General features: G+C 39.0%; 2 protein-coding genes and 1 pseudogene across 14 annotated transcripts; 2 read left to right on the top strand and 1 right to left on the bottom strand.

Annotated features, from left to right (window-relative positions):
* The first annotated feature begins 203 nt into the window (after window positions 1-203).
* LOC113334243 lies at window positions 204-2,862 on the top strand. Its single transcript, XM_026580580.1, has 5 exons — window positions 204-350; window positions 431-656; window positions 820-910; window positions 2,270-2,379; window positions 2,740-2,862. Exons 2-5 carry the CDS (start codon window positions 635-637, stop codon window positions 2,817-2,819), a joined length of 303 nt encoding a protein of 100 aa, XP_026436365.1. The 5' UTR covers window positions 204-350; window positions 431-634; the 3' UTR covers window positions 2,820-2,862.
* Window positions 2,863-2,867: 5 nt separating this feature from the next.
* On the top strand, window positions 2,868-11,129 carry LOC113334103 (annotated as a pseudogene).
* An 831-nt stretch (window positions 11,130-11,960) lies between these two features.
* On the bottom strand, window positions 11,961-18,865 carry LOC113334241. Of its 13 annotated transcripts, none has more exons than XR_003352685.1 (10): window positions 17,963-18,865; window positions 17,743-17,824; window positions 17,238-17,664; window positions 16,664-16,812; window positions 16,405-16,562; window positions 16,132-16,298; window positions 14,229-15,766; window positions 13,780-13,897; window positions 12,743-13,347; window positions 11,961-12,401 (listed from the first exon to the last, which is right to left on the bottom strand). XR_003352685.1 is itself a non-coding variant. In XM_026580576.1 (9 exons), exons 7-9 carry the CDS (start codon window positions 13,840-13,842, stop codon window positions 12,395-12,397), a joined length of 675 nt encoding a protein of 224 aa, XP_026436361.1. In that variant the 5' UTR covers window positions 13,843-13,900; window positions 14,229-14,331; window positions 15,531-15,766; window positions 16,132-16,298; window positions 16,405-16,562; window positions 16,664-16,812; window positions 17,238-18,822; the 3' UTR covers window positions 12,017-12,394. The 13 variants fall into 13 exon arrangements, 6 of the variants coding, with proteins under 6 accessions (XP_026436361.1, XP_026436360.1, XP_026436359.1 ...); XR_003352687.1 differs by having other exon boundaries at window positions 18,655-18,865; XR_003352686.1 differs by having other exon boundaries at window positions 13,780-13,900; window positions 14,229-14,331; window positions 14,410-15,766; window positions 17,238-18,864.
* Window positions 18,866-27,606: the final 8,741 nt, after the last annotated feature.

The raw sequence follows: 27,606 nt of genomic DNA, 5'->3' as shown, positions 1-27,606 counted from the left end.
ATTTTGGTACACCGCGAGCTATAATTAGTGATGGAGGATCGCACTTTTGTAACGGACCTTTTAGACTTTTGATGAAGAAATATGGTATTACACATAAGGTAGCTACCACGTATCATCCACAAACTAGTGGTCAGATAGTGCAAAGGAGTATAAAAATAAAATGAAATTTGTACATCATAAGAATATTTTACGAAAATCATTTTCTCCGGGTCAAAAAGTTCTTCTAGAATTTACATGCTCATTCGAGGAAATCGTATCTCCACGAACAAGTTTATGTACTCCGTCGTACACAAATTTGAATCCGCAACCTGCAGAATATCATTGAAAGAAGCAATCATCCCATTCCTAAAGTGAGTGCCGCATTTCACATGACTGATTCTTTTACATTCTTTACATTTTATCTTTAAATTATCTGCTTTTGCTTTTTTAGGTATAGCACAGAGATCCTTGCCTCCCTCCCGTTCGCAACTCCTGATGAGCCCCTTTACTTGATATATTCCATTAATCGAGTAATACAAGTGAAAGCTGGTGCCCTAGAGGCAAATTTGAAAGCCTTGATTTCTCGGCTCACGGAAACTAGCATTCATACAACTCCACTTGAAAACGGAAGAATTCAGCAGGATGTTTGGAACTAATGCTTAGGCATTTCAATACAGGTTGATTGTCAAAGTGCAATAGCATTGCAGCTCCTTTTAAAGCCGGGTCAACTTATTTTTTAATCAAATAGACCATCATACTATTAGATTTTCATCTAATCGATGATGACAAGTTCTTCTAATTCGTTTTCTACTTCTAATCGATTCATCTAAACGACGACAGCGAGTGTGAATAGGTCGGCGAATCGGAATGATGTTCTTGCTCAAGCTACTAAGATTGCAGATCTACTTAAACACACTGATGTTTCTTACGTGTAAGTTCTCTTCTGCTGTTCCACTGATTTAGGTTAAATTTGTTTGTAACTTGCTTACTGGGATTTTAGAATTTCAATTCGAAATTCCTGTGTTTTCAAATCAATTTTGATTCTTACACAAGATTTGAAGCTGTAGAATAGTAATTATGTTGAGAAATGCGTCTAATAGGAAGTTGTTGGCGTTGTTGTTTTTGTTTGGAGTGTTTGGAGTCGGAACCACTGTAATGATGCTTGAGTAGATTCAAATGTAAGCTTTAGTAATTCTCATTTAGGTTAAACTTTTTGTAATATGCTTACTGAGATTTTAGCATTTCAATTCGTAATTCCTGTGTTTTGAAGTCAATTTTGATTCGTACACAAGATTTGAAGCCGTGGAATGGAAGATAATACTCGAATTTTGAGTTTGAGGTGAACAATTGAAGATAGTACACAAATTTTGAATTGAAATTATCTGGTATATTGCGTCATGTATAAAACAAGGGAAAATTTCAGACCTAGTTGTTACACTTGTGTCTCTCCTGCTTATAGTCACTATTGGCAGTATGTGGGAACTTGTACAGCATGACTGCATTTCAGTTTACAATTATAGCATTACCTAGTACCTGTCCTACTGTTTTTTTTTCTTCTCAAGTCAGTGTGAATTAAGATGGAAATCTGGTTTCTTACTTCTCCTGTGGCCCCTTGTGAGATTCTGTTAGACATGTTTCCTCAGAACACACAGTTAGACATGCTGTTGTGACATGATATTTGCAAATAATTAGTGGTATCGAGTTGGCACTTTCTTATTTTGTTTTCAGTTTTTTTTCTGTCTGAAATTCTCGTTACTGCTTCTTTCTGTTACTGTGAATAAAGTAGTAAATCATAGGGAACCATAATTCAAGGCATATTGAACAATAATTTAACAGACTAGATTAGTTCAACGGTTTCATGGAAAAGTAAGGTGCGTATACCAGTTAATCTTGTTACTTTTCTAAAATTTGCAATCCTTTTATGCCCCACAAATTGTATGCCTGGCTTCTCATTGTATGTCGGCCATGAAATTTGGTATACCCAAGTAGCACTTCATGTGCTGGTAACTCCAATTTGACATAGGAAGGTATCATGTGCCAAAAGGACATTATAGCCCTTGGAGTTTCTTTTGCAGTTTGCACGCGTCATCAGTCTCCTTCGGGTCAAAATCAATGGATCTCACATTTGTGAAGATACTACCTTTTACTTTTCCTTGTACTTTTTAGTGAAAACAAACAAAGAAGTAGATAGTGAAAGCAAACAAAGAAGTAGAAAAAACCTACAATTATTACTCATAAGCTTTTATTGTATATGCTAATTGTGTTTGGTATTATCTGATTGTCACTGCAGGAATCTTAGAGAAGGTGTTTCTTCTCTGTCCCGTAGTTCCACGGAGCCTTCAAGCCATTATCACCAAGTTCTCAAATATGATTCTGAAGCATTTGAGTGCTCCATTCCAGGTAATAATAGTATATCCGCTGCTCACTTTCTAAGCTGTATCAATACACGAATTAAGTTGTTTGTTCTGCTCAAGTTCTTTTTTTAACTTTAGCATTTCATAGTTTCTCATCTTCAATTCAATGCTTGTTGTTATTGCATCAGTTTCTTGATGGCTGGAATAGGAGCATTACGTGAAACAATTCCATGAATTTGTAGATAAATGTTATGCAGAATAACTGAATTAGGAGTTTGAATTTATTCACATAGGTGCTGCACATTATCTTAGTGTAGAAATTTTCTGCGTATAGTTCTTACTTATCCTTATCATATGATTTAACATGTTTCTTTAATTCCAATTGTTGCTCTTTCTTTTTTGTCAGTTCCTGGAAGAATGTCTATGACTCCATGTTGCATAGTTGAACATGCATTTGCTTTGAAGAAAGTTTGCAAAGTTGGATAATGAAATTAAAAGCTATACCTCAATATTTGTTTCCTTGACTTGCACTGAATGTTTTTTCCGTGTTCCGTTCACAGTTATAAATAACCACTCTGCTGATTGTATACTGTGCTGTTCAAGTTTCTCAGGTCTTTTCAAGGAGCGGAATCGTAGTTCGAGACCTGAAAAAAGACCGTTGAACAGAATGAACCTTCTACCAGTCAGAGAAAACATGAAGGAGCTCTTAATCATCAATCTGACGGAAATCGTGCTGATGTGGGTCTTTATTTTACTCTGGCAAGAGATTAATTCCACGTTACTCTTCTCCCTGACATGTTGAACTAATCCCTGCAGGGCGCTCAGGCATCTGTATCTTCCAGAAGACAGAAAGTCGAGAAGAAAGGAAACAATGATGTCTCCTTAACCCAGTCAGATCCTATTGAGGTTCAAGGTTGGTTTTGTCCATTGGCAGTCTTGACGTAGAATGTGTTTTGTTTTAAGTTTTGCTTTAGTATCGGTGTAAATGATGTTGAATGTTTAGATGGCATCATCAGAGGCTATACTGAGAGATTGGAGGAGCTATGCAGCAGAGCAGAAACTTTGAATGAAGATCAAGATGAAGCTGATGCACGGTTGTTATCTTCAACTGATTTAAAGTTACCTGTGAATGATACAATGACCATCCTTGGAAAGAACATCCTGCATTTGGTTCCTCCGGATATTTTTGTCAGACAAAAAGTGTCCTTGATCTTCAGATTCGTGCAGCTGAAGTTGTATCCCTTGATGAAAACGAAGATGTAAGTAATAAATTGAAGCTTCGGTTTCAATTATTTGCTTTAATAGAGGCATTGGTATATAGGAAGTACATGTATACATGAGTCTGCTTCCATAGGGAATAGAGGCGCATATGCTCCTCGTGTAGGCATTAATTTTTTTTTTTTTAATGACTATCTTTTAGCATCTTGATCTACTAAGCGTGTCTTCTTTGACATCTTCTCTGAGTTACTGTTGTAACTTTGTGTATACCAGCCGCAGACTAAATAATTTGAATGTAGGATTTCTTGGTTGGTCTCTTTCTTTTTCTTTATGATTCAATTTTTCATTCTGCTTGAAATGTCTATAAGGTTTGATATTCTTGAAAAGTAATATTTTGTTGACACATCCAAGACTTCTACCACAATGAATATGTTGGTCTAGGTTGTGTTTCACACATAAACCTGTTCATTTAATCTTACAAGAAAACCATGAACCTATACTGTGGATTAGCGTGCACTTATTTCGTTTGATATAATTTATACTCTTTCCAGTGTGATTCAGATGCTATGTCGTTGGTAATTTGTGCCTTAGAGTCAATCTACGCAGCTTGAGCTGTAATGACTCATCCTGACATGCCAAAGCAGCTATACAAGGACGAGGTATTCTTGATTTCCTACTAGTTTGTTCACTAGATTTATAGTTCCTTGCTGCTGGGCATGCAATGCACTCTATTTAGCTTATTAGAACGAGGTTATTAAAGTTTTCTGAGTCTTTCCTCGTATTTTGTCAATACCAGGTAATTGAAAGAGTTCTAGACTTCTCTAGGCACCAGATTATGGAGAGTATGTGTGCTTGTGATCCATCATATCGTGCTCTATATAAACCAAATGAAACGGCCCTTATGATGGTAATGCTCTGCTCCATCTTTATATTATAACATGTTGGCCTTGAAGTTGCCATATGGTCTATTTGAATCGACTGTATTTTATCAGTTTCTAATCTCCTCTCTTCTGAACACTGAAAACTCCCTTTTTCGTTATCATGTCTCTCATATAGGTGAAGAAGATGAAGAAGATGTTGAATTTGGTTCACCTAACAAGAAGAGACGTGGTAGTAGAAGTGCTAAAGGAAGGAGGCCAACTGGAAACAAGTGGGCTTACCACTCTTATCTTTATTTCTAAGTTTGTAAGAATTTTATACGACGATTTATTATGTGTAAATCTCAGTCAGCTGTCTTCAAACTTAACCCTGCTTCCTTATATTAGGGTGGCTGCTGCTGTAAACGTGTGCTTCAGAAACATTGTACAACCCTTGCTTTTCTTAGAGATCTACCGTCAATCGAGCGCCTTCCTGATAGCTGCATTCTACAATTACTAAAGACCAGTTTTCAACGTTCTTGGTTGATAATTGTCAGCTCTTGCAATTAAAGGCTATCGGTTTAATCTGTGGGGTAATTCGTAATTCTGCTCTCCTAAATTTTTTCTTTTCAGCTGCCGCTCGTTCTACTGTGATGATGTATTCGTAATTGAGTGTAGGTATTTTGTGCATACCCACAACATAGGAGCTATCTGATAGATGAAACAGTTCAGCTGCTTTGGAAACTACCATTTTCGAAGCGCGCCTTAAGAACATACCTTCTACCCGATGAAGAACAAAGCCAGATTCAGATGATGACTGCTCTGCTTATCCAGTTGGTTCAAAGTAGTGCAAACCTGCCTGTGATATTAACTGTTGACTCTATCTCAGATGCTTCAGTTGATGTTTGTTATTCCACCAAATGCAATTAAGCTTCCACTGAGGCATGCTGTCTTTTCTGGACTCGTGTGCTTCAGCGACTTACAACTGTGAAGACTCAAGATGCATCTGAAGTTAAAGTTATTATTGAAAATATTGTTACGGATTTGCTGTCGACTTTGAACTTACCTGAATATCCAGAATCAGCTCCTATTCTTGAGGTGATAAATCTTATTCCCAAGGTTAGCACACAAGCAGCTTCTGTTTTTGAGCTAATTAGAAATTGTTTGCAGATTCTCCGTGTCTTGCTTCTTCAGAATGCAGGATTGAAATCTAAAGATGTAGCTGCACGTTGTCTGGCCATTGACCTCCTTGGCACGATTCTGCAAGGTTGAAACGTGATGCCGTGTTATGCAGCAGGGAAAGTTTCTGGATTTTACACAAGTTGGCTGGTGAAGATAATGCTGATCAAAGTTACCCAAGAGATGTATGTTCTATTTGTCTTGATGGAAGAAGTAGAAAAACAGTGTTCTCATGTCAAAGAATGTTTCATACAGATTGTATGGGAGTTACTGAACGCGATGCTCCTTCTCGGGGTTGGTGTTGTCATTTTTGCCTGGGAAAGAAGCAGCTGACAGGTCTACAATCTTACCTAAAATTTATTCACAATGACGATGTCAAAAGGAACTTGTTCAATACAGAAGGAGCTCCTGAAGCTTCAGAGTTGATTTCACTAACGGAAATTGTTCAGCTACTGCTTTTAAATTACATGCAAGGAGCTGGTTCGACTGATGATGCACACCTTTATTCCCGCTGGTTCGTATTTCAGGCAATTGATTTCTGAAATAGTTTACACTTACTTTGATGTGATAATCAGGCCAATTACTTGCAGGTTCTATCTTTGTCTTTGGTTCAAAGATGATCCAAAATCTCAAGAGAAGCTGGCTTACTACCTCGCGAGACTCCAGTGGACATCAACTGTTGTTTCTTCATTTTTAACAAGAGAATCAGCCCAAAAAATATCCCTAGCATTTGGGCAGAAAAAATCTTTTTCTAGAGGATTCCATAAGATTCTCTGCATGCTTCTTGTGAGTATATTCATGTGCTGGATTCTTTTCTTATATTCTTAAGATTGGGCAATGGCTGATACCTTGATGGGTAATTGCTTCAGGCGAGTCTAAGGGAGAACTCTCCTGTAATCAGGGCCAAAGCATTACGTGCAGTAAGATCATTTCTTCTTCCTTCAAATACATTTGATTTTTTAACCATGATGGTGATCACTTTCTGTTGTACCAGTATTATTGTTTTATTGCCTTGCTAGTTTTCATATCTGGAACAGGTCAATTTGATTGTTGGAGCTTATCCAGAGGTCTTATGTGAAAAACGTGTTCAATCTGCTGTTGAAGGAACATTTTGTGACTCTGCCATCTCTGTGCGGGAAGCTGCTTTGGAACTTGTTGGGAAGCATATTGCTTCTCATCCGGATGTTGGTTTAAAGATAGTTGAAGCGAAACTTTCAGATATTATTGTCAGCATAACATAAACAACCCGTAATCAAATCCTCTCGTTTTTTTACATGGCTTTTAGTTTTTTGAAAAAATTGCTGAGAGAGTGAAGGATACTGGAGTGAGTGTTCGGATACGGCCTATCAAAATTATTCGCGACATTCTAATGCTAACTTCTCGGAGTTTACTAATGCATGCCTTCAGATAATTTCTCGTGTTAGTGATGAAGAATCTAGTATACAGATTTGTCCCAAAGCCAAAAATAATTGGTTACTATAATGTATAATTAAATTTCCGTTGCGACTCTGAACCTTAGACTGAATCTGGCAGGATTTAGTTTGCAAACCATTTTACGACTTCTGGTTCGAGGAACCTAGTCGCGCGCAGACACAGTTTGCTGGAGATGGTAGTTCTGTGCCTTTGTAGGTAGCAAAGAAGACTGAACAGATTGTTGAGATGTTAAGAAAGATGTCTAACCATCAACAACTTGTCACTATCTTAATGCGCAACTTAGCACTTGATTTTTTCCCTCAATCAGCTAAAGCTGCTGGTATCAGTCCAATGTCGCTGGCAATGGTGCGCAAAAGATGTGAGCTAATGTGCAAGTGTTTATTAGAAAGAATTTTGCAGGTCAGGTTCATGGCTCCCTCAGTTGCTTTACTGAAGAATGTTTAGGTGCTTAAATCTCTATTTGATGGGGCTTCTTCCTATACCTATGAATTCCACTGGACACAGAAATGATACATATCAATGAACCTAGAAAAACGGGTTGAAGGTTGGAACGAACGTATATTCGAAATCAAGATATAGGTATTGGACTTGTCGACCGATTCATAACTTTTCGATGATTTTGAGTTTCGGCTGTTGTCTGTATCTGCTGCCTTGCAGGTAGAAGAAATAGATAACGGGGAGGTGGAGGTGCATGCCCTTCCTTATGTCCTTGTTTTGCATTCTTTCTGTATGGTGGATCCAACACTCTGCTCTCCAGCATCCGATCCATCCCAGTTTGTTGTTACTCTCCAGCCATACCTGAAGACCCAGGTTATTTGCTTCTTCCACTTTGATTTGTTGACATTAAAACATTCTGCTGATTAGATATTCTCAACCAGTGATGCATCTGATAGTCCTAGAGAGTAATCTTTCTGTCAGTTTTCCTATTTTGCAGCAGTCCCTCCTTAATGGTTGTGATTGAGAGATTCTTAATAGAGATCTTTGTTACACTCTATAATACAGATAATACACGTTGCTGAAGTTGCTTCTTATCGCTCTTCCATGAGTATCTGAATTTGAATATGTTAAAACTAAGTTAGCCAGTTAAAAAGCCACCTGTTGAAACTTGAAAGATACTCAAAAAAAGAATCCGGAAAAAACAAACATGCATGGACCAAGTTGAAGTAGTGTAGCTAGATATGTGTTTCCCCTCTTATTCTGTCAAAGTAAGCAGGCTTACATTTCAAACAAGATTAAGTTCGACAACATAAAAAAGTAGTAAGTGGGACGTGCCCCAGTTTTAAACATTTTAGGCGCTAACATATGTTTTGGACTGTCACTCACTTCTTTCGTGATTGTAGGGTGATAATCGAGCAGTAGCTCAGTTGCTTGAAAGCATAATCTTTGTTATTGATGCTGTTCTGCCTCTGCTCCTAAGCCACCTCAGAGTGTTGCCAAAGAACTTGAGCAGGACCTTAAACACAAGATTTTTCGGCATTCTTGCCTGACAGTTGTCCATGCCTGCATTAAGTACTTACTTCACCTTGTTATATCTCTCTGTGTCAGGGAGTTGCTCTATTAATGTGCTCTAATGTCTTATAATCTCTGACTGAATCTATTTGGCATAATACAGTTACTAATTTGATGAGCCTAGTTGAGAAACTGTCTTTAGTTGGGTGGAAGCCACTAGTGCACAAGAGTCGTTTTTATTATGCTTCAAATATGCGAATAAGTTGTTGGCGCATCCATTAGGACATTACAATTGTTTCCTTGCAAAATGTGTAGATTCGGAATTGACGTGTTGTAATTATGCTAGATTTTTCATTGTTATAAAGGGCCTCCAGTATTTCGTTTTCATGTTTCTGAAGTTTTGATGAAGATATACGTAGACAGATACAGTGGGTGGTAGAGTGTCAATAAGGCATGCTATGGTTTTTACGGAACCAAGAACCACTCCCTGAACCCCGCTGAAAAACAGTGCTTTACTTCACTACTGTGATTATGGGAACAGATAAGAGAACTAGTAGTACCACACTCACCAATTCTCTTTGTTCAATAACCAGATGCAAGCATTGCAAAATGTATACGAGTATCTTCTGGACTCTGAAACTGAAATGGGAACAGATAAGACAACTTGTAGTACCACAACCCAGTATGCGGACGCTGCACAAAATGTTCCTGTTGCTGCAGGTGCTGGTGATACGAACATCCGTGGAGGAATAGTGCAATGATATTGGGACATTATTCAGAAAGTATGCTTGGACATGAATGAACAAGTTCGTCAATCTGCTGTCAAGGTTTGTATACCAACTCAGGGTGCACGCTCTAGTATGCACTGCAATATATAATGACTTGCAGTCCTTTTGGTATGGTTTTGTATCCGCCAACCTAGGGTGCACGCTCTAATATTTATCGCAATATAGATGGACTTGCTGCACTTTAGGGATGGGCTTTTCAGGTAATCGATTATCGTGATGTTTATGTGTTATTATGCTTTTTGTTTCTTTGAGAGCCGTTTGGGTGATGGACTCCAGATGTCATTTTTCTTTATCCAGTCGATGACCCTACATTCTGTTGAATATCCAAAGGAGAAAGGGACAGGGATCATTAAAGGGAAAGCTGATGGCAACTCTTTTAATTTGGCGAGGCTTCGAGTTTCTAGAATTTACAGGCTCATTCAAGGAAATCGTGTTTCCAGGAACAAGTTTATGTACTCCATCGTACACAAATTTGAATCCGCAAGCTGCAGGATATCATTGAAAGAAGCATTCATCCCTTTCCTAAAGTGAGTGCCGCATTACATGACTGGTTCTTTACATTATTTACTTCTGATCTTAAAATTATCTGCTTTTGCTTTTTTAGGTATAGCACAGACATCCTTGCCTCCCTCCCGTTCACAACTCCTGATGAGCCCCCTTTACTTGATATATTCCATTAATCGAGTAATACAAGTGAAAGCTGGTGCCCTAGAGGCAAATTTGAAAGCCTTGATTTTTCGGCTCTTGGAAACTGGCATTCAAACAACTCCACATGAGAACGGAAGAATTCAGCAGGATGCAACACCATCTCCCGTCTTTAGTAACATTGCAACGGAAGATTCAGAAAGACACTCTTCGACCTCAAGTGACACTGGTGGACTAATAGAAAATGATGTGCAAAATATTCAGGTATGCTCAAAAAATAACAACTCTTTGATACTTAATGTCCTGGACTTATGTCTTCCTTTGCTAATTTAATGGAAATCTCTTCACAGGTTAATCCTTTAATATACAAGTACAAATTTTTGTTATGTTTGGAACTGACGCTTAGGTAATCGATACAGGTTGATTGTCAAACTGCAATAGCTTTGCAGCTCCTTTTAAAGCTTAAAAGGCACCTAAAAATCATCTTTAATCTAGATGACGCTCGATGTCAGGTAATAGTGCCCGTATTCTCTTTTCCATGATATTCTCGCTTTAGCAAAAGCAATCTTTTTGTATTGAAAAATTTATTCAACTTGCCGTGAATGTATTTGATAACTTCGGTTAATTTCTTAAACAGGCATATTCTCCAAGTGAACCTTTGAAACCATTCTTCTCAACATCAGTGAGATACGTAAAAACCTACCCACCGCTTCCGAGCAATTTGTGGAAAGATACCAGGTAAAGAACATGTCCCCGTTTTCTTTTAAAGCTAGTCATATCTGTTTACCATCCTTTATCATCTATCAAAAATCCCACTATTCTAACTCCACGTGTATTGGTTTTGTCTCTGTAAAGGAATTTAAGGCAGCTCTGAAGGAAGACATCATGGATTATTCAATTTATACTTGTAATATCAAACGAAAATGTCCACCTGCCAGAAGTTCTAGAGGCGGGAGATCTGGTCGTGAAACAGGATATTATGACGAAGAAGAAGAAGATGAAGATTATGATGATGGATACGACGATACCAAATTAAAGGCTCTTTGTAGTCTACTGCTTTTTTATGTTCTGTATTTTCTACCAAAAGCACCACAGGAAAGATAATGCCTTCGTTTCTCTCAAACAAGAGTTTCTCTCGATCTTTATTTTATTTCTATAGTTTTTCTCTTGAATCAATATCTTGATCTTTTATATCTGTATCTTTTAAGGTTCAAAAATCTTAGTTTTGAAAATCCCTTCGATTTAAATGAAGAACAAATCAACGACCATCCCAACACGTCGGCACTTATGTGTTGCCCCTTCTGTTTTGCAGTACTATATGAGATTTCCGTAAGTTCAGAATCTGGTCTCCTCTCGGTTCAACGTCAGCCTGCACACCCGTAATAGTGCTAGGTATGATATGAGGCTATCAACGATGGATCATCAATATTCCAAGTCTCTAGGACATGAAGGTTATTATGTTTGGGGGGTTTCTCCTGTTCGCTGGATGAACGCGTCATTCTTTGCCTCGATGGGGTTCTGGAATGGACAAACATGAGGTGTCTAGGGGTTGAGAAGGATGGTTTCAGATTCTGTGCTGCCTCACTCACGATTGAAGTTCCTCACTATTGAAAAAAAAAAAAAAACTGAAAAAGATACATTTACAGGCAAAAAAAGACTTCTAGAAAAATCCCGCATAACGATCATTTAAAATAAAACTTGCTAAGAGCCTTCCCACCTCTCAAAAATTCTGCCAGGATTTTGATATCACAATAATCAACTAATCCTCGCTATGGGTTCAATGACATGACTACAGTAACGTAAGTCCATAACCCAATCTCTGAATGGAAATCATCCATGAGTAGTATACATGGAACCAACAACAGTAAGTGCACCAGACATCATTTGAAAATCTGCTGAAGTACTTGAAGTAATCCATATGAAGTAAGTAAAGTCAGGAGGTAGAGCAAATGTAGTTTTTCCAGTCCTCTTTTATCACCATGAGGGGACTAGGGAAAACAACCATAGCAACACCATTTAAGATTCATGTAGATGAGCAAGACTGAAATCATACTATGTCATGAAGGACCAACAGATAAAAAAAAAAGACATTCAAATGTGAGGCAACATCAAATGGCAGCAGAAATGAAGTCTAAACTATGAGAATATCAAACTAGAATATTTCACTGAACTGGGGAAAGGAATAAAAGCAGTAAAAACTACTTGCAAGCAAACTTTATCAACACAAAAGCCGCCATATGTATAAAGATCCAAAAACTATGACTAATTTCATGTCTTTCATCGGCCTTACCCTTAAATCTGTCTAACCAAATAAAGTAACTAAATATCTAGTTTAGAAGGAGATGCAAGTAGTCGAGAAAATCCACCAACAGAAGAAACTGCGAAACTGCAAGAGAATCACTGAGCCACTCACGGAAGACATCGAACTCTGTGTAATCCCTGTCTGAGATCATAGTTTGGTACCATGCCTTCCCTGCAGCCCTGATTGCAGCTAACTCCTTCAAAATCAAAAACAAATAAGATTAGCCCATCAAGTTCAAAAAAGATCAAAAGTCCAGACCGAAAAATCCAAAATAGATTTAAAAAAGGATCGTATGAACAATGCTAAGAACATGGCATATGCTATATATTAGTTAGTACAAACACGTTGAAAGTCCAGGCAGTAACTTCCAAACCAAACTGGTAGAAACATTTATCAGTTTGCTAAGGTATTTGTCACTTCATAACGAAGATCAAAATGGACAAAGTTACCAATACTAAACATTTATCAGTTTGTATACATCTAATGAAACATGAGGTGACAGATTACAAGACATGCTTTGTTTAGGCATAAACTTACAGTTTCTTACTGGGGATTGTAGGAGCCTCTCCAAGCCTCCGCGAGAAATCCACTGCTCGGGGTTGGTAAGTAAGAGGCCTATTGGCGGAGATCTTCAAATACCTTTCCACGCGAACCATACCGTCTTTGAGTTCCTGCAAGTCTCCCTTCAGTCCATTCTCAGAGGTTGGAGATTGCTTGGCTGCGTTTTTCATTAATATTTGAAGCTGAACCAAACTTTCTTTCATTTCCATGATGTCACTCTTCAAGTTACAAGTCTTACATTCTTCCACTGCGTCTAAGATGTCTCTCAAGGAGGTTTCGGGCTTGAAGTATTTATAAATGTAGTCCACCACAGCCTGGCCAACTCCAAACGCCGCAGCGAATTGAAGAAAGCGACCCAACTGCTTCATGGGAATAGAGTCGATTTGTGTCATTTTATTAAATCTTCTAACTTGAGCTGCAATAACATCCGCCCATTTTGTATCTTGTAATAACTTCTCGACTCCTCCACCGCTGAGCTTATCGAGTTTCCCACCGAAACTGTCAGTAACCACCACTGGTTTCTCACTCTTGGGGACCTCCGGTTTGTCACTCTTTGGGAGGTTTGAATTCTTCCGGACCATCTGCAAACAAAAGAAACTATTCAGCATGACTTTTCGATGTTGGAGGGGTTACAATGGGCTAAAACTATGGAACTGGATGAGATTCACATTGTTGCTGATGTTGAAGTAGTTGTTCACTCCATTGCTGATAACACAATGCTTGTTAGATCGGAGAATAGGAAATTTATTAGAGATACAAAGCTACTGTTAGCTTCTTCAAGCTGTTTAACAGCAAAAATAAATCTCTTGGTCTTGAGGAATTCCTCTTTGTCCTGAATCTTTGCCCTAAGTCTTAACCAGGATCTGTGTACCACCACAAAGGAGGAACAACAAAACCAAATCTCTGGAGAGTTGTTTATTTTGTATGGTCTTTACAATTTGCATGATTCACAAATCTATGCATATAAATCAAAACTCAAAAGAAAAAAAAATCAAAATTTTCATCAAAAATACCTGATTATGAACTCTACCGGCTTTGAAGTTAGAGATTCCCCACCTAGCCTTCATGGCCATCATTCTTCTTGAGATTTAGAAACTTAATCTCAAATAAATTCGATGAAGAAGAGTAAAGCTGCTGGAGAGAGAATAGGAAATAGAATATGGTCAAATAGGAGAATATGTTTATTTTATTTATTTTAAGGCCAAAAAGAGTAATACGAAAAAAGAAAAGAACAAAGACAATTATAGGGGATACTACACAAAAACTACAAGGTACAAGTATACCCAGATATCTTAATTAACTACCATACACAAAGGAGGAATTAGGAAATTAGGATGTTTCAAGACCAAATAAATAGTATCATCGCAACCCAAACAACTTAACCTTATATACACAACGATTCAGGAAAAGTATGTTTAACCAATAAATAACAATGGAAATTTGCGGAACAAAAAATAATAACCTTGTCCTCTCAACAGGACGGGCCAATAGAAGGATATCTTGGCTATAACTGAACAGCAGAAGTCGTTTCACCTCCAAATAGCGCATTCCTCCTTTATGCTTCCCTTCAAAAAGCATACCAAGAGTGCAATAAGAACATGATGCATTATTACAGTGCCAAGAAGAAGAAAATGAAGACATACCAGAACAGGAGATCGAACACGGGAGGACCTTTGTATGCCTAAGTTAACAAATGATGCAAAAGTAAATGGGATGATGTTGAAATTTTCTGATAGATACAAGATGCTACACCAGAAACCAAAAACTGGAAGCCCTTTTTCCTGATCAAGTCGGGGTTCTAGAGATACCATCTCATAAAGATTTTATCTCCTAAAATCTCCTAAAAGTATAGTAAATTTTACGCTGGCTAGCCAAGCCCTGACAGCCCACACAACGGCAGACGCAAATTCTTGGCACATTCCGTGCCGGGTTTTACTGTATTTTTAGTACAGGGGATAGGATAGTCACCGCATCGATGGGATTACGCATTCGCGACCATTAAGGCGGATGTATCCACTTCCCTGCCCGGGATGCAGGGCTACATATATACCCCTTTCACGATCTGCTGCCTGCATATCTACACGGCGGAGTCCCCCTTCACAATGTGCCAGGATGATTTCACACGTTCGACAATATTCGAAACCTTCTCGATAAATAGGCACAGGAACCAAACAGGTATTTCCCCAAAGGAGACAAGGAACAAGGCTGAAGAGGTAGTTGGGCTTGCCGTTCGCCACACCGGGAGGGGAGCCAACTAGCACACAAGAACCAGACACCATTCAAACGCCAACACATATTTTCCATCGAGAGCCAATCGTCTCCAATAGAACTAGCAAGCCAAGCCGTTAAGGACAAGAAAAGCACGATCACCAACGACAAATCGTCCCAGACAGACACAATGTGCGTGAAAGATCTATTTTACCAAAGAAAATATATAGTAACAAACTGTGGGAAAACATCGATATCTTCTCGGTACGTAGGCACACAGGGACCACATGGGAACACGAGGTGGGGTTGAAGAGGTAGCCGGGTTGCCGTTCACTGCCAGAAGCGGGGATCCAATAGGCACACAGGGACCAAACACCACTCAGACGCCAACACGTATTGCCCAACAGGAAACAGTCGTATCGCATAGAATTAACAACTCATGCCAATGAGGACAAGAGAAGCACGAGCATCCAAGATAAATCGTTACGAGTGGACCTGCTGTGCGTGAATATGTTGCATTAAACGGGACAACTCAATCCGAGTACAAAAATCCTACCTCTTCCATGTGGATCGCTGCTCTCCACTTTTGTTTATCCATCTCCTCTTCCTCCGCTAAATTCCGCTTTATCACGTCCCCCTTCACCAAATCGTCTCAAGTAAGCTTCGGTCGACCTCTACGTTTCATCCTGCCCTCTGCAGGCAAGATGCGTCCCACTCGAAGCGGTGCATCAGGGGGTCTTTGAGTGAGCATCGCCAATCGGATCGACGCTACTTCCATTTTCTTGTGTATTCCTGATTAGATCGTTCCTGATGTTATTACAAGATGCTACACCAAAATCAAAAACAAAAACCAAAGTTTTTTTCCAGTAGCAAGTATCCGGTGGCTAGAAATTATCTCATGTATAACATAGTTTTTATGCCGGCCTGTCAGAGCCTTGCACAACCCTTTCTACTGCAGGCAAATATTTGACGCTACCCGCACCGCGTTTATTTTTGTTTTTGGGACAAGACGAAGAATCACCGTTTTATTGGGATTACGAATTCTCGACCATTATTAACGCGGATATACTCACACCCTACCCATGTTGCAGAAGCTACGGGGGATTCCCCTCACAATCCTGCCAACTGCAGAGCTACAGGGAGATAAAGAAAAATACCTTCTCAAGCAACGAGTTAACTTTTCCTTCAAGCTCGTCATATGTGCTTTTCAGAAGGTGGCAAGGAAGTGTGTAGAAAAAAAAACATTTTCACATGACATAATTTTTTCTGTAAAGAGCGCCTCCATGATACATCATCTCCATCCAGTGACTGAGGATGCTACCCCCTACAAGAGTGAAATATTGTGAAAATGTAAGGGTAAGGGCTGCACGTTATTGGTATAGAATTATGTGGACACGGTAGGCCTTGTCTTACTTGCACCATGACTGTACCTGCCTACTGTGCACCAAGAGATGATAGAAATAACATTTTACTGGACCAGAATATGAACCTAAGGTCTCAGATCTTGGGACTGCAGGGTTGCAGACGAGACTAACTGGACAGTCCAGTCTGCTCATACATTCTTCACTTAAATCCTTTGTATCTGAATCTGCACATAAAAGGGTTAGTAAGTTTCACTATGTTTCTTAAGACCTGGGATGGCATATTAGTAAATTATGTTTATGGATGACATCTGACTGGTGGACTCACCAACTATCCACACGCTCATGATCTGCTAGCCTTTGATGCAGAATAATTTGCACTAACTGTGCAGAGAGGAGTAACTCACCAGCAGCCAACAGTGACTGATTGGTTTCTCCTGGTCCTAATCTTCGGTGCAGTTTGGGGACAGTACCCACCTGTAAAAACATAGCAACTGAAAAATTGAAGAAAAAGAATATGTATATCGGATCAAGTCAAAGTGAAAAGCCACTGTAAGTTATATTGAAGTTGAACTGCATATTGCCAAAGGGAAATGGAAAATCTATAATGAAGATGTTCTGATCAGATGATTTGAGATAAGTTTAATCTTTCTGTTGAAATAAGTTTAATTATTTTAGTAAGCCTGATAATAGCAAAAATTATAAAGAAATATAAATAGATGCTTAAACTCTTAGATAGCTACTGTACGCTTAGTTTATTGATTCCAAATTTATTTAATTGAATTAATTCCTCTATTACCGTTTCACTGTTTCCAGAGCTTGCATCTACAATGAAGGTGACAGAGAAATGCGACAAATACAGTTTCGGAGCTATTGCACTTGAACTCTTATCGGGTACTTACTTTTGCACCTACAGTCTAAAGGACATGATGTATTGTTAGTCCCCCTCTGCCTCAGAGAGATGGGATCTGTAACAATCAGCGGAAAGAAACAGGAAGTCTTCACATTAGAGCCACTAATCTTCATATCAATTCCGGATGCATTAGAGAAGCTTCGTAACTCTCCTCTCCCAACTGGATCAGGATTCCTTACTCAGCTTTGCAGAATATCGGGCAAAGGCGGTGAGCCGGATATGACTTTTGCGGCGAAAATGGTTCTACATCCATCTGCATCGAGTTCTAGCGGGGCATCAGCAGCTATGCTGGCCATTGCAAACGTTATTACTTCCCAGCAGCTATGTAGGCCAAGGATCCTGAGCTGCGCAATGAATCTTATCCAGAACCGGAGCAAGAAACTGACGACGAATACGAGAACTTATCTGGTTCCTTCCTGAATCCATCCAAAACAGATGCTTGAAAGCTGATATCATCTGCGACGAAAAAAAAACATCCTGCCTTCCGATATTACCATTAAAGAACATCTGTAAGGTAATTGGTAGTTTGTTTTGCATCACCATGCATTTAAAACTTTCCTTTCCATTCGATATCCTCTGTGATCAAAAAATAAAAGTTAATTATCTCTATCAGAAAACTAATATACAAAAATGAATCTAAGTGAGAAAGATTCATTGGATATATGATTAATTTGACCAAAGATGAACAAGATGAAAATTATCAGCAGTAAGTACTTAGTTTCACCAATAGAAAATTGAACCGATCGAAAGATATTTGATTGTTCCAATACAAATCGAAAACGAAGAAGGTGAAAACACCCAACTGGTAACCAGATCTAGATTGACTTTTGATGGTTGCAGGAGAACGGAGAGAAAAACAATAACAGAGAGGGGTAGAAGAGAAGTGAGAGAGAAAAAAAAAAAAACAGAATTTTAGGTTAGCTGGCAGGGGGCTATAGTCCCTGGTAATCATCTTTGATTAGACGGGCTCAAACTTAATACTCTTAACGGAATTTCGATTGGACTGTTTACTTGCTCCACCACCACGTGTACTGAGCGGTTCAAACACCGTCTTTTATTTCTGAGTTAACTTTTAAGCAATGTTGTTGTCATTTACAAATATATTACTCCATTAATAACATGTTAATATTACCAGGATGATTATTCATCTAGCATATATCCTCTGTGATCAAAAACAACAGTTACTTATCTCTGTTTGGAAATCAATATATAAAATGAATCTAAGTGAGAAATATACACTTGACGTATGATTAATTTGATCAAAGATGAACAAGAAGAAAGATTTCTCCCGGGAAGAAATAATCAAAAGTAAGTAATTAGTTCTACCAATAGAAATATGTAACCGATCGAAAGATATTTGAGTGTTGCAATACAAATCAAAAACGAAGAACGTAAAAACACCCAACTGGTAACCAGATCTGAATTGACTTTTGATGGTTGTAGCAGAACAGAAAGAGAAAGAAACAAGAACACAGAGAGAGGTAAAGAAGAAAAGAGAAGGAAAAAAAAAAGGAAAGATAATTTGAACAGAATAAATGCTGTAGTTATTTCTTGATGATAGTATCTATTTTTAGGAAAAGAAAGTTAATTTTAAGTTAGGTGGCCGGTCTAGAATTCAGTAGAGGAGCCTGATCCTTAATGGCCGCTCATCCATAATAGTGCGCACTTATGATTTGACTGATTTGAATGCTTCGTTGGCATTACTTTTTTTTTTTTCCTTTTTTTTTTAAGCATGGCATGACTCCTTTCTTGCTTTTCTACTTTTGTCGTCGGCCTTTTCTCTTTTCAAACCGATTCACGCGTTAATCCTCCTCTAAATGATCCCAAAAACCCAAATATGTTTTCAGGCTAAGTTTTATGGGATGCTAGATTAGCAAGTTTTATGGGATGCTAGATTAGCAGAAAAGTGTTTCAGTTCAAAAAAAAAAAAAGTATGGTCTATTTATTAACACTAGTTTTCTCTCCTAGCATGTGCTCGTAGTCCAACTAGCACCGAGATCGAAGCGATGAATGGTTCAACGTTAAAAAACCTACATTTTCGTTGGATGGTTCGACGTTGGGCGATTTTTATTTTTATTTTTTTTGATATGAAAAGGATTTAACTGCTTAAATTGGAGAATAGTTTATGTCTCTTGCCAAGAGACTACATATATCTTCAGAAAAATTATTTAAAAGACTAATGTTTGTGGATGTTTCTCTAATAGTTTTAGCAACTGCATCAGCCACTCTATTATCATTTCACTAACATAAGAAAAACTGCAAGAATTAAAACTGGTACTCAGACTTTTAATCTGCTTTAGTATATTTATACTCTCCCACTGGATTAGGAGAACATTATCAGTAATCGATTGAACCACTAGCTATGCATCAGCTTCTATATGAATATTTGTGAGATGTTTTTCTTGAGCCCACGTTAAAGCTTCTTGTGTAGTTGTGCATTCTCCAGCCTCCGCACTTAGCACTCCATTGAGTAGTTTCCTCTGATTCCTTCACAGCTCCCTGCATGATTATGTAAGGCGATGTCAGTTCCAAGAGAGTTAGTATTCTCATCAAAAGAGGCATCTATGTTAAATTTTAAAACATCATGCAATGGAGGCTTTCAAAGAGATTGTACATGAGGATGAGACATGTTATGGCTTACAGATGGGATATGTGAATGAGAGTTCATATGATAATGAATTATATGCATGCTATTAAAAGGGTTTAGATTAACTCCCTGAAAAACCTTGTCACATATGTCCTTCCATAAGATCCATGCAATGATCATTAAGGTTGTTAAACGTCTATCATCTTCATGGGTATTCGAGAACCACCTTTCAACAAAGATTGAGATATCCACATTAACTAACCTCCAAACATTTCTAGCATGTCTGCAATGAAGTAAAATGTGTTTCATTATTTCTTCACGGTGACCGCATACTGCACATTGAGTTTCAATGCTAGGATTGAATCAAGCCAGTCTACTTCTTGTGGAATGAGACTCATGAATACATCTCCGGGCAAACAACTTAATTTTGTGAGTTGTATTAAATCTTCAAAGCCGCTTCCAAGTGTTGTTTTGAATAATCCTTCAATTTAATGTAGCTTATGAAGTGTTCATGGTGAGTTTTTTATAAGTGCTTTTGACTAAAAATTTTCCATCTCTTGCTGGCATCCACACCATATTGTCTTCTTTAGAACAATCCAAGTATATGCCCTGTATCTTTTGTGAAGTGTTGATATCAAAGAGCTGGTCCAAAAGAACAACATTCCAGCTGTTTGAGTTAGGAAGTATTAATTCTTCAACATCTTGATAAAATATATGAAGTTCATTAACTGGCTGAGGAGGTGTATATTCACATGGTATCCACCTATCCACCCATATTTTGGTTCTCTTCCCATTATTCACTTCCATAAAATAATTTTGTTAAACTACCTTTAAACCCTTGGTAATTCCATTCCATGTATAAGAACAATTTTCTGCTTTGATGTCTTGGTGAAGAATGTTACCTTGTTTGAAGTATTTGCTGCCCGTAATCCTTGTCCAAAGAGCATCTGTTTCATTACACAATCTCCAAGCCAATTTGGTTAACAATGCTAGATTTAGTTTTTCAAGATCTTTGAGGATAAACCTCCAAAATCTTTAGATTTGCATATCTTTTGCCATCCAATTGGATTGTGTCCTCTGTTAGAATTATGGCCCCAGAAAAATTTCCTCTGGATTGTTGTAAGCTTATTGATCAGATTATTGGAAAGCTTAAAAATACCCATCTGGTATACTATCACAGAGTTAAGAACATGTTTTATCATGGTGGATCTGCCAGCTTGCGTGAGAGAAGTTGAAGACCATGTGGAGTATCTGCTTAAGATATTTTCTTTCATTGCTTTAAATGCCTCCTGTTTAGAATGCCCAAGAAGTAATGGAGAGACAAGATATCTCCCTTTTTAATTCATGGTTTTAATACCTAGAATTTGTGTGAGAGTTACAACAACTTCTGGATTTGTATGCTTACTGAAATGCATTGAAGATTCCTGAAAGTTAATCATCTGACCTGATTGAGTACTGAAATTTTGTAATAACTGCAACAAATTGTTGACTGAAGTAAGATTTGCTTGAGTGAAAATCAAGCAGTCATCTGCAAAAAGCAAATGATTGATGGATGGAGAAGTAGCAGCCACTTTAATACCTTGGATTGTCTTATCTTGTTGAGCTGCAACAAGATGTCTTGAAAGAAATTTCATAGAAAGTATGAACAGATATGGTGATAGTGGATCACCTTGTCTGATTCCCCTCGTTGGTGAAAATTCTTCACATGGTGATCTGACCGCTGAGATTTAAAGCGCTGGGCTGACGTCAATTGTTAATCTAGCTGCTAGATTAACACTCCCATAATACTTAGGAGGTAGTCCTAGCTAACGTGGACTGCTAATCTAGTTGCTAGATTAGCAACCAAATGACTAAGCCTTACCCAATCTCAAAAATAACACTAGTATACCCGTGCCGTTTCAAATTGCTTCCTTTACTTTCAATAAGTTTGTCTCATAAATCCTATGAGAGTGTTAATCTAGCATCTAGATTAGAAATCATGAGACTAAGCCTTATCCAATCTCAAAAACAATACTTGTACACCCGTGCCGTTTCAAATTGTCTCTTTTACTTTCGATAAGTTTGCCTCATCTGCAAAACCAAACTGGACTACAAATTAATAGTCTTCTTTGGAGTGATAATTAAGGAAAGGTAAAAGAGGCAGAGAAAGATAAGGATTTTTATTGATTAGGGATCAACATATTACGGCAACACCTAAAAAATAATTAGATAAACATACCAGATCCAGATTTCTTCATGTTCATAGGAGTACCATCCTTTAACAATCTGTCAGCAACTCTATTCCACTGTCTTTTATTTATGAGCTAACTTCATTTGGATGAATAATCTTTTAAGCAAGGTAATTTCTTTGATTATGAAGTAGGTATCCCAATGTGGTTGTCCCCTTTGCAGCATAATTAGATGTCGGAGATTGGATCACCTTCCACTTCCCTATAAAGTTGCCTTAACTCAATAGCCAAATGAAAATCATTTATGATTGCCCAAACTTCACCAATATTGTTGTCATTAAAGAGTAGATGCTTTTCATAGCATGCGAAAACAAAGGCTCCATAATGACACATTTGGGCTTGTCAAATAAATCTCGGAGCTCAAATCCAATTTCAATCAAGTGAAGATCACTCAATGATACAGAGAAGCCAACAATATTTCTGACAGAATGAGCTTTTAAGAAGCATAAAGGCACTTGGATTGGCATTTTACCAGACTTTTTATCTGTTTTGTTTAATTTTGATGTAATGGGTGTTACTACACCAAGAATGATTTCTAGTTTTGCTGTTTAGGCCTTGGTTTCATGCAAATTTAAAGGGTCGTCAACCCGAAAATCCTAAAGCCTAACTATTTTTCATATGGATGTAGAGACTATAGGGTTTATGAGGAGTGATATAACGACCCAAACACTATTTTTTTATTTATTTTATTTATTTTAGATTAGAGTCGTTACCGTAATATAGAAACATATCACGATTCGACTCTTTTTAAAAGTTAACGACTCTACATGAAAAATAAACAACCTCTTTGTCGTAGAAATTAAAAGGGGTCGTCAACTTACTTTGTAAAGTATTTCTAAAAGAAGTTTCTAAAATCCAAAGGGGTCGTCAAGTTCCTAAAATTGAAAGGAGTCGTCAACTTACTCTTCTCGATCCAATATTCTACCACCCATACATGGCATATAATTATTTGAAAGGACAAGCAAATAAGGAATTTCCAGCACAATTAAAAGAGAGTGTCCCATTTAACTAGTTTGAATGAAACTGATCGAATATGTTAGAAAGAATGACGATTGTGTTTTGGATTGGTCTTTAAATTAATGAGTCGTCATTTCCAACTTGAAGGTCGTTACCAATTATGACAGAGTCGTCATTTGAAATTTGAGGATCGTTTATGTGTAAAATTTTGGGTGACGACTCTTCTTAGAATCGCCGGGATTTATTATATTATCATGAAGATTATTCATAATCTGAAAAAGTTGCAGGTTTGAATCGTCAACGATGGTATCAAATTTTAATTCTAAAATCTTAATTTGATCTAACCACATTAATTAACTTAATTTAACACTAATTATTTAGGGGTAATTCGGTCATTAAAAATTGGTTAAAGAATAACCCCAATTAAACTTTGATGACTTTTTTTGTCCTGTAGTGTGGGACTCTTAATTACTCCTTAGGGCCCGCGGTGAGTTTAATTTATATGCGCACCAAAAAAAATTGTTATCGAGGGTGTGAACACATAAATCACGAAGGGGTCTAAATATTCACAATCAATGTTCACACCCTAGGTAAGTCTCGCGCTGATATTACAATGGTATTGATTCCTCGGCTCAAAACCTTCGGGTTTATCATAGCCTCCTCTGAGAACATCGCGAGTGGCGTTTACGCAGGGGAAGGTAAAGAAAACGAAGCATAAAAGTAAAACTCATGGAGCGTTAAGCAGAAAATAAAGTGCTGAAACATAAATAAGACCGGGATTTACGTGGTTCAGCACTAAGGCCTACATCCACGGGGTTGTTGTTTCACTATGTATTTAATGGTTACAAGGGTAGTCGAGTGACTTTGGGGTTTACATATGTATATGAATTCTAGAGAGCTAACTTACACTCGTAGTTTCTCTCTCCTTCTCTTTCCTGAATTTTTCCTCCTCCCCTCACTCTTGATGGAGAGGGGGTATTTATAGGGTTAGAGTGTGGGACCCATTTTCGAGGGCCGTTGGAACCTTATCTTCTTGTGTTTTGTGTCCATCATGCAGGGGTCTTCGTTTGTAACTTCATCACGCAAAGTCATCCTCGTTCGTTCCACGGGTTGATCGACACGTATGCTTCTCAGAGTGTTTAATGCGGGTAGTTGAGGCGCCTGCTCGTGTCAGGCAAGTGTCTTCTGCCTCTGTCGCGTCCATGTCAGTACGCCTTCTCTCCATCGTTGATCTTGGCCTCTTTTGGGGATGAGATAAAGTAACTCTTTGGGAGTTATTTGGTGCTCCGCAGTACAGCGTGTTACCGGTACATCCTTTAACTTCTATCCTTGGATTGTTCGGGCAAAGATCCCACGTTGACGGGATGGGGTTCTTGGTTATGAGCGTGTGTCATCATACTTTGATGACCTTGTCCGCATGCCCTCCATGTATCTTCCTATGTACACGTGTTTGATGATGAAATATGTGCATACAATTTGCCCCTTTTCTTCGGTCTTGAGTGTTTAGCGGGAGCATTGAAGAAAATAATCGTTACATATTCTTCCTCTCTCCTAATAACTTCTCCTAGATACTTGGGCATGTTTCTTATTCGTGCATTAACTGCTCATTTAATGGGCACGTTTCCCATTCCTCTCTTAACTTCCTCTTTCTTTCGAGTATATTAAGCAAGAGAGAAAAATTAATTTCATTCTCTCAAATTTATTTCATTCTCTCAGTCTTCATTCCTTGCTTTTCATCCCTTATGTCATTCTTCATTCTTCAGCCCTTAAATTCTCTCCGCCTTAGCATTATCACACTCGCTTCCTCTTTATTTCTGATTTGTTCTTTCTGCTGCTGTTTTTGCTGGTAAGTTTTTCTTTTCTTTGTTTCCACTGTTTTACGCTATGTTGATTTGTAAATTTTCTGCTACTGTTGTCCCTTGTTTGTGATGAAGAACTTCTTTTAATGCTTGCATGCTAGTTTGTCCCTGTTCTTCGTCTTAAATCAAGGAGGCCATTGTTTTGCTTGTATTGATTAAGCTTTTCAGGGTAGGGATTTATGGAATTTCGAGCATGTACGCTAGTTTTAGGGTTTATGCGTTATTGTGGGTAGATTGCTATTTATGTGGTTTTTGATCTTTGGTGATGTTCTTGTATTTGTTTCTGACTTGTGTATGATTTATCTTTTCGCAGCCATGTCTGACCGTCCGCGGCTTCCTTATCAGACTCCGGGTTCCGGTCTATCGAGATCTCCTCCGCGTAGAGAGTCTCAAAATGATGTTCGTGGAAATCGAGTTTCTTCTTCTAGGGCGAAGGCCTCATCTCATAGGGAAGAGGTTCCTTCGACAAATCCTTCTGGGTCTCGAAAAGTTGTCGATCGCGCGGTGTCTCGTCCTCGTGATGATGTTAGGATTACGCAGGCACCGACTCGTGTTGTCGTTTTTGATGTTCTTCCTCTGCGTTCTGTAGTGCCCGAGCATCATCTGCCGCCCCTCTTATAACTTCTTTTAAAAGGAAGAATACCAAAGGTGGTGTTCCGAGGGCTGAATCTTCAAAAAATCCTTATTTGAAGAGAAAGGCTTCCGAGGCTTTTGTTGGTTCATCCGATCCCGCGGAGGAGGATGAGGCTGCCCCATCGATACGCAGCGTCTCGGTCAGTAATAAAAAGGTGACGTTCAAGTATATTGATCTCGAAGTTTTCAAGGAAAAGCATGAGCTTCAAGCCTTCGAGGTTCTTTTTTATGCCCCTGAGGATGACATTGCTTATGAGCTCATCTCAAAGTATCAGTTTGATGCGTTTCACTTGTTGACAACGGTTGGAGCCTTCGAGTCTGGTCTTATGCTGCCGTTGTACAAGTCTGGTGATTCCTTTTACTACGATGTTCTTGCCGGGGGTGAAGGATCTTCCACGAATACTCACAGTCGTTCTGTGTCGCAATTATCGTGGAATTATCTCCGTGCACTAAGGGAGTGTTATCTTCGGAGTAAGGGGGAGACGACAATGACATGTTACGCTCCAAATCCCACGGAAAGGGAACGGTATACTCCTGAAAATTTAAACAATTCCTTTGGTGATTACGTCAATAGTAGGAATCGCAAACCGTGGAGTGTTAGCCTTCGGAATCTCACTGCGCCTCGGGGCGAAGTTCGTCTGCTGAGTGAGGTTAGGGATGTCAAATTGAAGTATGTCCCGGGCACCGAAGGGTCGAATCAGCGGAAACTTTTTCCAGCCCGTGAGAGGATCAAGAGTGACCATGATTATGAGTGGCACGCTACTCTAATTGAAATTGTCGGTCCTTGGGCGTACGGTTGGATTCCCGGTCCACGTGGTTGGCGTCCTTCTGAGAGTAGCAGACCACGTGAATCTCCTCCTGCTCGTTATGGAGATTTCTTCCCCTGGCGATTAAACTTCGAAGGCATGAACTTCCCATATGCTCTCGACGTTGTTGAAGGAGACTAGGAGGAAGGTGTTATACTTCCGCCGAAGGGTGTCCCTTCTGTCAAGGTACGCGGATTCTGGCTGCGCTTCTCCTCCTTTAGAAAATCAATTGTTCAGGGAAAAATAATTCTTTTTGTGGTATGTGTTGGTTTTCAGGTGTCGAAGAAGAAGAAGATTAAGCCGAAGCAGTCTTCTACCATTGTGATGGGTGAGGCTGAGGCTCATGAAGAAGTTACTAGTCCGGTGAACGAAGAGTTTGCTGAGGATGAGGAGATTACAGATGGGGAGGAACGTACCGATACTTCCCCTCTCAATGTCGAAGAAGAGGTCTGTGCGGGTCGTTATGGTGATGGGGGGAGAAACAACGCCGTGGTAGCTGAAGGCGGTGTTATTGGTGATATTTTTGTCCCTGCTGGTGATGCCGCGGATACTCTCCCCGCCCTTTCTCAAGAGTTTTCTTTTGACCGGATTTATTCCACAGGGGAGTTCTTCGACGATGCCCTCGATTTTCCTGAGGACTTCTCTCTACTTTCCCCCAATGATGATTGGGATGTGCTCGGGGGTGCTATAACGAAGACGCTGCTGTTCAGGATGGTGGCGCGGATGAGCATGGTGCGCATGTTGGTGCCGACATTTGTGCTGAAAGGGCCGTATCAAAAAAGGGGAAGTCGGTGATTGATTCTCCTGCCGCGGATCTTCCTCATTCCCCGACATCTGAGGGTGAGGACGCCATAATGGATTGGCTCAAGAAAAATGATCTGCTATTTGTCCCTCATCCCGCCCCGGTTGTTACTGGTGAAAAGGATTCTGATGCGTATACCCGTCGTATGATGGAAATATCTTCCAAGGCGCGGGTATCTGAGGCCCGGGGAAGAAATTTGAGTGTTCCCGAAGCTACCCTTGTGTCGGAGGCTCCTACTTCCGTTGCGGATATGATGGCCATAGCCGACGGGTATCAATATGGCTTTCCTCAGCAGCGTGTCTTGGAGGTAAATCTTCGTACATATTTCTTCGTGACGATCAAATTCTTCGGTGAAATAATGTTTGTCGTCTTGATGTGTAGATGATGAGGAGTGAGCATTGTAACCACGTGATGTATCAGTTCTTTAAAGCGAAATCTCTGAAGCTCGAGGCTAAGCTTCGTCACAGAGAAAAGGAATTATCTGCG

Source organism: Papaver somniferum, unplaced genomic scaffold, assembly GCF_003573695.1.
Source record: "Papaver somniferum cultivar HN1 unplaced genomic scaffold, ASM357369v1 unplaced-scaffold_135, whole genome shotgun sequence".
NCBI classification, from domain to species: domain Eukaryota; kingdom Viridiplantae; phylum Streptophyta; class Magnoliopsida; order Ranunculales; family Papaveraceae; genus Papaver; species Papaver somniferum.
Note: the sequence above shows the minus strand (reverse complement) of the source record. Positions and strands in the feature narration are given on the sequence as shown.

Excerpts from the sequence above, each read along its gene's own strand:
- LOC113334241 (XM_026580574.1), bottom strand. The coding sequence starts at position 13,842 with ATGATGGCCATGAAGGCTAGGTGGGGAATCTCTAACTTCAAAGCCGGT. Across the intron at positions 13,348-13,779 it reads CCGGTAGAGTTCATAATCAG|ATGGTCCGGAAGAATTCAAA; the intron begins GTATTTTTGATG and ends TTTTGTTTGCAG.
- LOC113334243 (XM_026580580.1), top strand. The coding sequence starts at position 635 with ATGCTTAGGCATTTCAATACAG. Across the intron at positions 911-2,269 it reads CACACTGATGTTTCTTACGT|GAATCTTAGAGAAGGTGTTT; the intron begins GTAAGTTCTCTT and ends TTGTCACTGCAG. Across the intron at positions 2,380-2,739 it reads ATTTGAGTGCTCCATTCCAG|TTCCTGGAAGAATGTCTATG; the intron begins GTAATAATAGTA and ends CTTTTTTGTCAG.